The 14,036-nt window shown below is 40.7% G+C and overlaps 1 protein-coding gene across 1 annotated transcript; it reads left to right on the forward strand.

The window, feature by feature from the left end:
• Positions 1 to 4,035: 4,035 nt before the first annotated feature.
• Positions 4,036 to 12,771, forward strand: obi1 (ORC ubiquitin ligase 1). The gene is made up of 6 exons (XM_053497799.1): positions 4,036 to 4,196; positions 5,265 to 5,400; positions 6,479 to 6,570; positions 6,756 to 6,974; positions 8,605 to 8,693; positions 10,903 to 12,771. Exons 1-6 carry the CDS (start codon positions 4,125 to 4,127, stop codon positions 11,822 to 11,824), a joined length of 1,530 nt encoding a protein of 509 aa, XP_053353774.1. The 5' UTR covers positions 4,036 to 4,124; the 3' UTR covers positions 11,825 to 12,771.
• Positions 12,772 to 14,036: the final 1,265 nt, after the last annotated feature.

A 14,036-nucleotide genomic window follows, 5' to 3' on the forward strand; every position in this document is an offset into this window, starting at 1 on the left:
CAAAATTAAATAACAGTTGCTAGCTAGCTGGTTCGCTAATAAAGACTTAAATAGATAGTGGATCTCAGAAGGCATGGGGAAAATGTATGCAACATTTTTGGCAGTCAAAATTTGACTAAATTGTAAAATGCTAGTTTATATACGTTCCCTGTAAAACTGATAACTGATGCTTATTCAGGTCAGGGAAACCCAAATCTAAAAGTTACACTGGCAAGAAAAAGTATGTGAACCTTTTGGAATTTTATGGGTTTCTGCATTAATTTGTCATAAAATCTTATGATCACTAATTGTGATCTTCAACATACAACATACAAAAATGGCAGTGGAAAAAGTAAGTGAACCCTTGAGTTAATGGCCTCAAAGCTAATTGTTAGCATACCCAGAGTCTTGTTAAGGAAATGAGTTTGAAGGTGTGGACTAGAGCCATTTTGACTGATTATAAACCACTCAAACATCTTGAATTTCCTTCACACAAAAGAAGAAGAAAATGAAAAAGAGCTTTCAGAGGATCTATGATTATAATTGTTAATTAAAATAAAGCTGGAAAGGAAGTTACAAAGTGATTTCAAAGACTTCAAAGAAATTCACCAGTCCACAGTCAGGCAAACGGAAAAACTTTGGGACTGTGGCTACTCGACCAATAAGTGTGCACCCGGTCAAAATGACCCGAACAGCACAACAAAGACTCATCACTGAGTTAAAGAAACAACCGCATCATTGGAACACAGCCGTTTTGGAAAAAAAATGTTTTGTGCACTGATGAAACTAAGATTGAATATTTGAATATAAGAACACATTACACAGCATTACATCTGGCATAAAAAGGGCACTGCATATCATCATGAAAACATTATTCCAACCGTAAAAAGTATGGTGGAGGGAAAAGTATGATTTTGGCCTGCTTTGCTGCATCAGGGCGTGGCTAGCTTTTAGTCATTTAGGGGAAAGAGAAGAATTCCCAGGCTTATCAAAAGATTCTTCCTGATAATATGAGAATGTCTGTACATCAGGTGAAACTTTGTTGGGTAATGCAACAGTACAATGACCCAAAGCACCACAGCAAGCGGCCAAGACATTCTATGGAATGACTTGAAGAGAGTCTTACACAGGACGCACAAAGACTATGACAGAGCTAAAGTGGTTCTGCCAGGAAGAATTGGCTAAAATTCCTCTTGATAGATGAGGCTGAGGGTATTGCTGCCAATGCATGGTCAACCAGTTAATAAGTTCAAGGGTTCACTTACTTTTGCCACTACCATTTTGAATGTTGAATGAATGTGTTCAATAAAGATCGAAATCTCTTCATGTGTTACTATTTATTTGTCAGTACCCTTGACTTGGATGAAGATCAGATCGCACTTTATAAAAAATTAATAAAAAAAAAAAACATGAACTTCCAAAAGGTTCACATGCTTTCTCTTGCCACTATACATTTCGAAACACATACTGTACCATTTGCTTAAATAAGCATAAACTCAACAATATTCTAAAACTAGGTTAACTATGCAGCTATGTAAGCTGTAAAGATTTATTTTAAAAGTTAGCTAGCTATTTACAGCTACAGACTGGGGGTGTTGTACAAGTTAAAATCATATACCATGTTGTATATGAGTTTAAGGTGAATTGCATTGGATGGTTTCAGGAGCATACCATCAGCCTCCAAACTTTGATAATTTTGTTAACTAACCTCAGCGCTGTGGCCTTGCACGTTGAGGGTTTGAATCTTACCTTCAGTTCTGTGTGTGGAGTTCTCCAGCATGTTCTTCAGTGCTTGATAGATTTCCTCCCAAGGTCCAAAGATATGGAGATTGGATTAGAATGCCTGTACCCAATAGATTGTCCCACCATCCAGGGTGTACCACGCAGTCTCACTAGTCTCTGGTGTCTGAGTGGGGAGTGGTTGTTCTGCATGTTTTCCCCAGGCTAAGTGGGTTTCCTCCCACAGTGCAAAGACATGCAAGCTAATTGGCAGTATTTGAGTGTGTGTGCCCTGCAATGGACTGGCACCACGCCCAGGGTGCAGCCTCCTTAGTGCCCAGAGTCCCCTGGGACAGGCTCCGGCCTTCAGACGACTCTGTACATGATAAGCGATATAGAGAGCGATAAAGCGATAATGAGAGGGATAGAGAGAGAGGCAATGGCTTGGCGTGGTGTCAGAACAGTACAGGGGATGAGGGAATAACTCCCAGCTGACTGCCTGTAATGTGCAAGTGGTGTTTATGAATGATTGCGTTGCATGTACAGACAGATTCCCACAGACAGATGCGTCTCTGCAAGGTCTTGTCAGTGTTCCTGAGTGCGCCACCAATGCTACACTGCAACACTTGTAATGATTTAGCAGTTACTGAAAGTAAGTGAAGGCAGCATGGTGGCTTAGTGGTTAGCACTGTCGCCTTGCACTTCCATGGTCCAGGTTCGATTCCTGCCTCTCTATGCAAGGAGCTTATACTAATTGCTTTTTCCAAATTGCCCATAGTGAGTGTGTATATGTGTGTCCTCTGATATTCCAGAGTGTACCCTGCCTCGTACCCTACAGTAAGTCTCCTAAGATTGGGGCTTCAGGCCTCCCATGACCATGCATATAGGATTAAGTGGTATAGATGATAAGTGAGTGAGTGAAAGTACTGTGGTCCAGTAGTACGGTTGCCAACTGTCCCATAAAATACAGAATCATCCCATGCTTGGAAACATAAAAAAACTGTTCTCTATTTTAGCTATATGGCATGCAATTTGTTTCATATTTTAAGAATAAGTTTAGTGCAATCTGTGGGAGAGAAATATTACAAGTTAGTCTACTAGGACAGGGTGAATTGTATGATAGACGCAAACAATCAGTGGATAGAAGGTAAACCCTCCTATCCCTCACCCTGTTCGTCATGTCCTCTACCAATACAGAAAAGAGAGAATGCACGTCTCATTGGCTGTTACTCATGACCCATTGAGCTTAGGAAATTATAAAATAAAAGTTCAGGATGATTTTAACATTTGCGTGCTTGGTTTCCTATTGCTCATTTGCACGTTGCATTTTTCATGTCATCGTATTGGTTAATTAACCTTGTCAGTGCCCTAGTTGTATAGTTTGTGAGCAAGGCAGGGGACTGGGAAGGTCTCAGGGCTAAGTGGACATCACCTCAGTTCTCCCGGTGGAAGTCCAACTACATGGGGGGAGGTGTGGAAGGAAAAAAAAAGCACACATCTGTACAGCAATGCATTTAGTGAATTATGTTAAATATAAAAATTTTCACATATAATAGTACAATATTAATAATAGTATAATAGTTAGAATAGAATGATAAAATAATATACAAGTGGCGTCAAACTGTGTGAAACCCCAGTCCCATTCTCCCTTTGTCCCCGTCCCTTATTTCTCTTATAGGGAGTTTGGAACCCTATACCCTGGAGCCCTGCCCTATTCCTGTCTCTTTAAGAGATTTAAGACGTTTCGGTCAATAAAATGTTCTTTGAGCAGAGGTCCGAATTTTATATCTGCGTTATATTCAGATCTCTATATATTAAGTCATTGTGAGTGTATAAAATATACAGTAAGCAATTTTAAATTTGAATAGAATTTTAGTAACATTTATTGTCAATTTTTAGTAACTACATTTAACATATGGACAGTTCAAACTTTTATGGTCTTGTATATTTTCTTGTATTCACTTGTAATAAAAACAACAACAACAACAACAACCATTTTTATGTATGTGTGTCTGTCCAGACAGAATTTGTTGTTGCATTACACAAAACTGGCTGGACGAGATTAAATGAAATTTAAATGTTTCTGAACAGAAACTGGTAAAATAACAGCTGAAATTACAGCGCTGAAGTGGAATAAGTGAATTTTAACACTTTAAACTATTTATACAAACTCTTTAACCGTCAACAACGGGTACTGAAGAGTCAGAAAAATGGCGGATCAACCCCACAAGCCCTAGTTAACGTACCAACTTAGTGCGCATGCGCATCATTTCTTTCCAGTACGCCGTTTCGCGAATCCCTTCTCGCCTCGTTTGGTCCTCCTGGCTCGCCGTAGACGTAGCGGTTGAGCCGTTGAAGAAGGAGTTTTGTTTTGTTTTGTTTTGTTTGTATCAGGGTGATTTTAATGCTCTGTAATAGCTTCAGAAATGTCTCAAAACGTCCAGAATGTCACTCTTTCTCTGACATTACCCATATCGTGTCAGATCTGCCTCGGAAAGGTAACGTTTATTCAACCAGAACTCGTTAACTATAATTAAAACTCATGCTCGCGCACAAGCCGGTTGTATTCAAAGAAAATAAACGTATGTAAAACTTGTGTGTTTTACCGGGTGAACTTAAATTGGTTTGGTGCAAATTATTTGTGTTAAAAATGTAAAAATATTCCTGTTCAGTATTACACATAATTAATTCGCATAACGAATATAAGTGCCTGTTTTTTTGTGTGAATCATGTGTATTCCCGTATTTAATAAAATGTTTATGTGAAAATATATAATTAACTTATCAACGTTCTAACTTTTGAATGAACACCCTGCTTTGAAACTGCCAAACCCATTGCGCATGCGCACTCCACTCTTCATTATTCCTTCTTGATAAACTGTATTTTAATGCAGACATTTACTGATAAAGACACACACACTCATCTAATAGACAAAATAGCACAAAACACCCACCTGATGATGCCGCAATAGTCTTCTGTCACAATTTGGGTCACAAACGTATTAATAAGATTAATTTATGGTGTTAATTTGTTGTCGTAGCTAAATTAATAAATTTATGTTGTCACTGACGCGTAAAGGGTTTGTAGAAATAACTAAAAGGCTAAAGCTAAAAACAATCTGATCAGCTTTAATGTAATCAGTGATGTTATTATTTCAGGTTAAAGCTCACGTGCCTGTTCTTCTGTACACCACGTATGTTTTGAATTTAAAAAAAAAGTGCTTTAAGGGTCAAAGTTCAGAAGAGTAAGCGATCATGATGTCAGCAGGAACTTAGTGGTATTTTTCCATAAACTATTTAGTTCACCTTTATATTTAAAATGTTTTATTAAAGTTACACCTTTGAGTCTTCCTGTGACGTAAAGTCATAGCCCTGTATTAAAAGTCAACGATACTTGTTTTTCATTCCAAATGAAATCCATTAGAGTCACTGTTTGCTTAAAAGAGTATGGAAATATTTATTTTTACTCAGGCAGAAAGTTACATTTGCCTTATGTCCCGGACCATGTCCTCTGTCCCCTCTAAGCCTTCATCTTACTAACCTTTTTGTCTTGTCCCGTGCGCTCAGGTCCGTAAGCCGACGATCTGCTGTAATCACCACGTGTTCTGCGCAGCCTGCATCGAGCTTTGGCTTCAGAAGTGCAGTCAGTGTCCCACCTGCAGAGTTCCCATCACACCTGAAAACCCCTGCCGAGAAATTATTGGTAAGAATTATAGGAGTCTGGATTGATCTACAGATGCTCTGTGTTTATTCAATTGTTAATGAGTGTTGGATTTCAGGACTAAACATTATGAATGAGAATTTTATGAAGCAAAGAAGAAATATAAGCCAAGTAAATTCAACGATTTAACCTTTGGCACATTAGCTGGGAATATACCATAATATTTATTTGGAACAGGTCGAACCTAAACTAGTTGCACTCTGTTAGAGGTGCCTATTTAAAATTACATACACTAGTAGTGAAAAGATGTTTGATTATAAAGAAAAACAGAACAAGAAAGTTCTGAGAGTGAAAACTTATTTTATTTCTCTATATAATGACCTACACTAATGCACTTATCACAGTGTTTCATTAGTGCTTGGATACCATCAAGGTAGAAAGTTTTCACACTGGCCAACCAGGAACTCCTTTAATGACTTTTTCAAACATGTGGAAAGGGCTTGGAGTGAGGTCAGGACTGCATAGATGATGCGGCAATAACTTCCAGCCAAGTTCCTGTAATGTGCAAGTGGTGTTGGTGAATGAGTGTGTGTACAGTTCCCACAGACAGACGCGTCTCTTCGTTGGAAGCAAGTTTACTGTGAATACTTAAGGATCAGGCGTCCCGTTTGCTGAATGTTTAGAGACCTCCAGCCATCTTAAAAATGTTTGCACTATTCAAATTTAAAAGCGAATGTCAAATGGTTTTATACCTTCATTCACCAGATTTTTCATTCTGGTTCAGTTCTGGTTTGAGTTATAATAATAGAATTGCCAACTATACATCCATGCAGTTCCACACCATCCACTTTAAGAACCATTGAGGTGTGTCCTTACTGAGAGATCTCACCATGTAACACTTTTCTTATTTCCTTATTCTAGTTTGTCATCATATCGATCCATCATCCATCTTTACCCTGGGGTCAGATTAGAGACGTTATGAAGAAACCCCTACATCGTGCACAACACAGTTGTCATTTTCCTAATGTTTTTCCATGAGTTAAAAGTGATGAAGCTGTACATCTTTGCTTGTGTGTTTTCTCTTATTTCTCTCTCTGACTCATGCTGTTGGTGATAACAGGAGCTACAAATGAGAGCAAGTCCAGCGAAAGCCATTCAGTCAGGAAGCATCTGAGGATGACACGAGGGGAGTTACTGCTGCGAGAGTATGAGGTCAGGCATGCGTGTTGACATAACTGTAAAATAAAACACCGCTTTCCGATTTGCCTCATATAGGACAGCATGTGGAGAAATGTTTCACTTCATACTGTAGCTCTGTGATGTAATCCTGAGTTTCATGTTTTTTTATTTCATTTTTTAACAGAAACATTATGTGTCCATGGTTTTCATTGTTCCAGGATGAACTGGAAGTTCTGCTAAAGGAGAATGAAGAGCTGAAAACCAAAAGCGCGAATCTGGAATCACAGCTGAAGGCCTCGCTGACGCCCGCTTCACCTCGGACTTCTCCTAGCCACACCCTGCCTGACTCCGCCCTTCTGGAGGAATCCGCTAATAAGCTGCGAGCTGCCACTGAGCTTTATCAGAGAGTGCAAAAGGACGTGGACAAGCTGAGAGATGTATGTTGCTGTCCGTCCGTCCTCGTCCACTAGTTCTGTCTGTTTTTCTGTTTTTTTGTCTAGTATTTAAGAGTACAGAAATATATAAACCTGAAAGGTTCCTTTCAACAATGTTACACTTCTGATGTAGTTCTATGAGGGCCTGGGACACAGTAGGTCCTTAGAACCCAGTTGCTGATCATAAGTGGCACAGGGCAGCTGAAATCCTCATCATGAAGTCTAAAAACATGCAGGCAATACTAGGTACCCTCTTACTGCTTCCACATGATTTGGGAGGGTAAGTTGCAGCCAAGTACCGCTAATCATCAGGCCTGGATTAATTGATCATCTGCAGGTGTGCAGACCTCAGAGGTTTTACTGGTCTGGAGCATTCAGATGTGACATAAGCAATGGTCTTGGAGAAGCAATTGTCGCTGCACATCAGTCTGGAACGGGTTATAAAACTGAACAATTAAACGTTTATCATTCTACAGCAAGTAAGGTTATTTGCAAGTGGAAACCATAAAAAAAAAAAAAGGCCAATCTTTCCAGAAGTGGACGTCCCAGTACATTTACCCCAGTGTCGAACCGTGCAATGCTCACAGAAATATAAAAACACCCCGAGAGGTACATTTCAGACGCTACAGGCCTCACTGAACATGTTAAGTGTTAATGTACATGACGGCACAATTAGAAGAAGACTGAACAAGCAAAGTTTTTTTTTTTTTTTTAAGTGTTGCCAGGAGAAACCTTTAATGTGTAAAAAGTACATGGAAACATGAGTGAGGTGCACGAAACTTTACACAAACAAAGCACAAGACTTCTGGAAGTCCTATGGACAGATGTGACCAATGTGGAGTTGTTCGGCAAAAAAGCATTTCATTAGAGACACCTAATTTTACATACCCACTGTCCAGCACGGCGGTGGAGGGGTGATGCTTTGGGCTTGTTTTGTGACCAAACGACCTGGTCACCTTGTAGTCATGGAGTCGCTCATGACCTCCTCATGAGCTTTCTAAAGGCAAATATGAGGCCATCTGTCCGACAGCTAACGCTTGGGTGAAATTGGGTCATACAACAGGACAGTGATACAAAAGCACACCAGGAAATTTACATTAATATGATTAAAAAATTAAAGCATCCAACTAACTTTCCTTCTTTCTTTGCTTGTTCTTTTTTTGTACTTTTTTTCCTCTGCTCTTTGTAAAACTGTACAGCTTTGTGTCTGTCTTTCTCTCTTTGACTATGAACATTTGTCTTTTAAAAGGCTAACGTAAGGCTTTCACATTTTTATATATTTTTCTTTGTTCTATTTATTTCTCAATTTCAAACAATAAATTATTTCTATCTTTCCTACATTTTCACTATTCCTTGTTTTCGGTTTCTTTTTCTTTCTTTTGTTTTTATTTAAAACCTGTTCTTTTGCTCTCAGTGGTGGTTGACAGTGTGTGAGAGCAGCGTTGGCTTCAGGAAGTGTGCTATAGTTGGCCGTGTGTGTGTTTGCAGTGTGTGAACTGGGCCTGACCCTGTCTCTGTGGAAAATGGCGGCTCTTAGCCGTGTCTCTGAGGCCCGCGCTCTCTCTCGGCTCCTGAGCTGCTTAATCAAAAGGCCACTGGACTGAAGGCAAACTCTCATGTTTATCCCCCTCAGGCTAACAAGGCTCTGCGCTCCCAGAACGTCGACCTCGTCCAGGAAAACCTGCGCCTGAGAGCCGAGGTGGAGAGCAGATCTCCTCAGAAGTAAGCACCAGCTCAGTACCACTCACTCTCACTCTCTCTCTCTCTCTCTCTCTCTGTGTATCACACTGTCTTCTGATACACACACAACACAACAACAGCCGTGCTCGTGAGTGTTTAATCCTGACACATGCTATTGTTTATTACTCGCATCACAAACACCTCAGAGCTGCGGATCACTTTACACTGATATGATGTCATAGTGTGTGTTTTAAAGCTGTGCGTAAAGCTGTGCACCAGTGAGGCTTATTTCAGTTTAATGTGAAGATACAGGCTCCCTCATTCTCACTCTCTCACACTTCCTCATTCTCACTCCCTCTCGCTTTCACTCACTCACTCACCCACTCACCCTCATTCAGACACTCTCTTATTCTTACTCACTCACTCACTCACTCTCATTTAGACTTCCTCATTCTCCCTCACTCTCACACTCCCTCATCCTCACTCACTCTCACACTCACACACCCTCATCCTCACTCGCTCACTCATCCTCACTCACTGTCACACTTACTCATCCTCACTCCCTCATCCTCACTCACTCTCACACTTCCTCATTCTCACTCCCTCTCGCTTACACTCACTCACTCACTCACCCACTCACCCTCACTCAGACACTCTCTTATTCTTACTCACTCACTCTCATTTAGACTATCTCATTCTCCCTCACTCTCACACTCCTCCTTTTCACTCCCTCACTCTCGCCTATACTCACTCATTCACACTAACTCACACATTCTTAGTTTTTTTCACCCCATTCTTCCTCACTCTCATCCTCACTCACTTATCCTCACTCACTCTCACACTCCCTCATCCTCACTCACTTTCACACTCACACACCCTCATCCTCACTCACTCACTTACTCCCTCATCCTCACTCCCTCATCCTCACTCCCTTATCCTCACTCACTCATCCTCACTCCCTCATTCTCACTCACTCACTCATTCTCACTCACTCACTCATCCTCACTTACTGTCACACTCACTCATCCTCACTCCCTCATTCTCACTCACTCCCTCATCCTCACTCACTGTCACACTCACTCATCCTCACTCCCTCATTCTCACTCATTTCCTCATCCTCACTCCCTCATCCTCACTCACTGTAAAACTCACTCATCCTCACTCCCTCATCCTCACTCACTCATCCTCACTTACTGTCACACTCACTCATCCTCACTTACTGTCACACTCACTCATCCTCACTTACTGTCACACTCACTCATCCTCACTCCCTCATCCTCACTCACTCTCACACTCCTCATTTTCACTCCCTCACTCTCGCCTATACTCACTCACTCACACTAACTCACGCATTCTTACCTTTTTACCCCGTTCTTCCTCACACTCATCCTCACTGACTTATCCTCACTCACTCTCACACTCCCTCATCCTCACTCACTCTCACGCTCCCTCATCCTCACTCACTTTCACACTCCCTCATCCTCACTCCCTCATCCTCACTCACTTCCTCATCCTCACTCACTGTCACACTCACTCATCCTCACTCCCTCATCCACACTCCCTCTCATACTCCCTCATCCTCACTCCCTCATCCTCACTCACTCTCACACTACCTCATCCTCACTCACTCTCACACTCCCTTATCCTCTTTACTTTTTATTCCAACTCACATTCTCACACCCTCATTCATGCTCTTTCATTCCTACTCAAACTCTTTTTTTTTCTGTCTCTCAGAATCTCTTATCTTCTCAAACTACCATTCTTACTGTAACTCATCTCCCACTCTTATTCTCACACTCTCTCATTCTTACTCAGACAGACACAGACATTACAGCAGTCTCACTTTGGCCCACTCTCACATACACACACTCATTTTCATTTCCTCAATCACTCTCTTAACACTCAGTTTCACCTTTTATATCATTTTTACTTTAACCCACTTTACAAGTAGAGTAGGACAGTAGAGTCTTCTGTCTCAGGAGGGTTAAACAGTGAGGGTTAAATCCCAGGCTCCACACTGCAGCTTGGGGAGCTTGAGGTTTACAGAAAATGAATTTCATTGTGTAGAACTCACTGCATGCTTCATCTGTGAGCATCTGTATTGTTTTTGTATCACTCTCACATTTTTCCTCAAACTATTCCTGTTTGTCTTTTATTGTGAAGTTTATCTCCTCAGTTTAAGGATACATTAGTTATTACTATATTTAATAATTAACAGTGAAATATTTGCCATGTTTGTGTCCTGCCCCAGGTTTGGCAGGTACACTGTAGCAGCGTTGGAGGCTAAGATCTCCCAGTATGAGCGAGAGATGAATCAGCTGAAGAAGGCCCTGGAGCGAAGTGATGCCTTCATCGAGGAGCTGGAGTCCCAAGTGTCCAAACTCCAGAGCGGGCCTCCAACACAGATCACTTCCTTCGAGCAGAGCCAGGACAAAGCTACAGACAGTAGGAGCTCGAACCTGGACAGTACATCTGTAGGTCATCTAGACGGCTGCGGCCTCCTGGGTATTCCTCCTTCTGATAAAGCTTCAGGTCCTCAGAGGGACACGTTGGTAAACTTCACCGTGCCCTCCACTCCCCCTACTCCCTCCTCGGCACTTGGCCGTTTAAGTCTGAAAAGCCCAGCGGCGCGACCCGTGAGAAAGCCGGGCTGTGAGCGCCTCTCGTATCTGAGGAGGCTCAGCTTCGACGACTGTGGCAGCTCGAGCAGCCGCACAACATTTCCCTCAGTGGAACACACTTCTCTTCAAGTCGGCAATAATGAATTAGAGCAGAAAGCCTCAGTAAATTCTTCCAGTCGAAGCGTGTGGAGCAGTTGGGAGGAGCCTCGTTCCAGCGCTTTGTATAGCGCACGGGAAAACGGGCAGAACATCAGCGAGGTCGCCCCCTTAGCGGAGGAAGCTCGCATGGATGCAGCATTCCTCGACATCGTCTCCGAGCTCGACTCCATGATGGCCGAAGGGGAAAGCTCTCACTCTCTCGCGCCTCGGCTTCCACCTGACTTCGATGCCACGCCGTTATCAGATCTGGCCGTCCACGTCGATCCCGAAAACGCTACAGAGCAGGAGCGCGACGCCCCAGATGTACCGCAGATGTTCTGTGCTTCCGTGAAGCGGAAATGTCCCAATGGACTATCAACGTCCAGTCCCTCCAAACAATCCAGGGTCAAATAGTTAACATTTTTTAAATATATGTCACATTTTTTTTCCAGGCTCTGAAACAAGACTTACTCTGTGTTACTGTATGCACATGTGAAAGATTTTGCTAGTCAGGTAGCTCAGACGATCTAACATGACAGGATTGTAATCTTAACACTCTGCTCTGGAAATATTTCTAATTGTCAGTTTGCTAGATTTCTGAGAGGATTTTTTTTCCCTTGTTTTTTTTTTTTTTTTTTTTTTTTTAAATCATTTGCAGAATTCTTCTAATCCTCAGTGCCAGACTTCAACAGCTACCATGAGACCGTTTTACGTCTGGGATCTCTTAGTCAGACCGATTCATAATAAATTTTTAATTCTTTCACAGAACGAGATCATTTGATAATTACGAGCAATCACAGACTTTCCCCCCAGCTCATCATCAAACAGGCACAATCATCTAGTCTGCTCGCCACTAAATGTTTCAAATCAAACTCTTTAATAACTTTTAAGTGAGATTCTGTACATTTTTTTTTCTTCTTTTCCTCAGTCTATTCTGAAATGTTCATTTTGTGTTTTCCGGGAGGTCTCGATACATAGGAGAGCAGAGAGCCGATGGGCTGTATCCAGTGGGCGGAGTCTGGTACTGAGATTAGATCCAGATTAGATTTTCTAGAGCGTTTACTTCTCTTTTTTTTTCCTTTTGTAATTAGCATCTCAGAATGTTTCATTAGTTACCTCAAGATATTTTATTGTCTCTCTGAGACACATCAAGTCCTGGTTTGACTTAAACACCTCTTATATTTCAACACATTTTCCACTAATGGCAGCTAATTAGAGTTTGTGGACTTCCATTAACCCCTTAGGGATTACATGTCGTATATTTTTCTGCTGTATTTTTTTTAACCACCCGTGAAAGTGTTTCAAACAATATATATATATTTTTGTAAATCATCCACTGTAAAAGTTGTACTAAATAAAATGTTTAACACAATTTGAGTAACTAATATCATTCTCTATGATTTTGACTCAAATTAGCTTTAAGACATTACCAGGCTTAAAGTTATTGTGTTCCAAGTTGCCCCTGACAGCCAGGTTTGGACAAATCAGTTACATTTCTAATGTATAATGTGATTCAAACGTATGTTTTATAGTCCAAACCACACACACATGTTGTTTCTGGATGATGAGATGGTGAACTAATTTTAACACGATTCACTGAAATCACTGTTGTTTCTCATAAACTACTACAAATTAATAATTTTTTTGAATTGAAGTTTCTGCTTTCACAATAATGCAAATACATTAAACTAATACAACCAAGTCTTTATAAACTGTCTGGCAAAAAATTGCAGGGAACATTTCAGCACCTACTGCTGAACTGAATCTACACAACTTCTGATATATTGAACTTTCACCTGCACAACACACTTGATGTTATTTCTATCTGTTATCACCCAGATGAGGATGGGCTCCCTGTTGAGTCTGGTTCCTCTCAAGGTTTCTTCCTATTGCCATCTCAGGGAGTTTTTCCTTGCCACTGTCGCCGTCACCCTTGGCTTGCTCATCAGAGACATTTCATTCATCATTCATTCATTTCATTATTATCTAGACACATTTTTCTCACACATACACACTTCCAAATATTTTCTTTTCTTTTCTAAAAAAAAAAAAAAATCTTTTTTTGTGAAGCTGCTTTGAGACAATGACCATTGTTAAAAGCGCTATATAAATAAAATTGAATTGAATTGAACATTTAATAAGTATAAACTTTAAATAAAGATCAGAATAAAATTAGTGTGAATCACATATGATAAGGAAGTTGGACTGTTTTTTTTTTATGGTTATGTGACTCATAGTTAACTAGGTCGAACCTTGTGTACTTTATTACTTCCTATAATATCCTAATGCAATTTTAAGGGATTTTAAGTGTTATAGCCCTAAAGGATTATTAAAACCTGATAGTTACTGTGCTGTTCTTGTTGCTTGTTTATAGACGGTTGCAAATGAAAGCTAAAAATATCTTCTAAGCAATGCAGCATTTTAGATCCCGATGACCGAGCACTTAATATGGTTCTTGTACACTTGTTGTACTTAATATAGGAGTCTTTAGCACATCACTTTGCTTTCTACTTTCCTTGCTTTGCATGAGGTTTATTCGTCAGTTGTCACTCAGGGTGCAGTATTACGTACAGCTGAACTGTGTTCAATAAATTATGGTCTGTAACTGAGGTTCGTACCTCGTCAA

Source organism: Clarias gariepinus, chromosome 6 (assembly GCF_024256425.1).
Source record: "Clarias gariepinus isolate MV-2021 ecotype Netherlands chromosome 6, CGAR_prim_01v2, whole genome shotgun sequence".
NCBI classification, from domain to species: Eukaryota; Metazoa; Chordata; class Actinopteri; order Siluriformes; family Clariidae; genus Clarias; species Clarias gariepinus.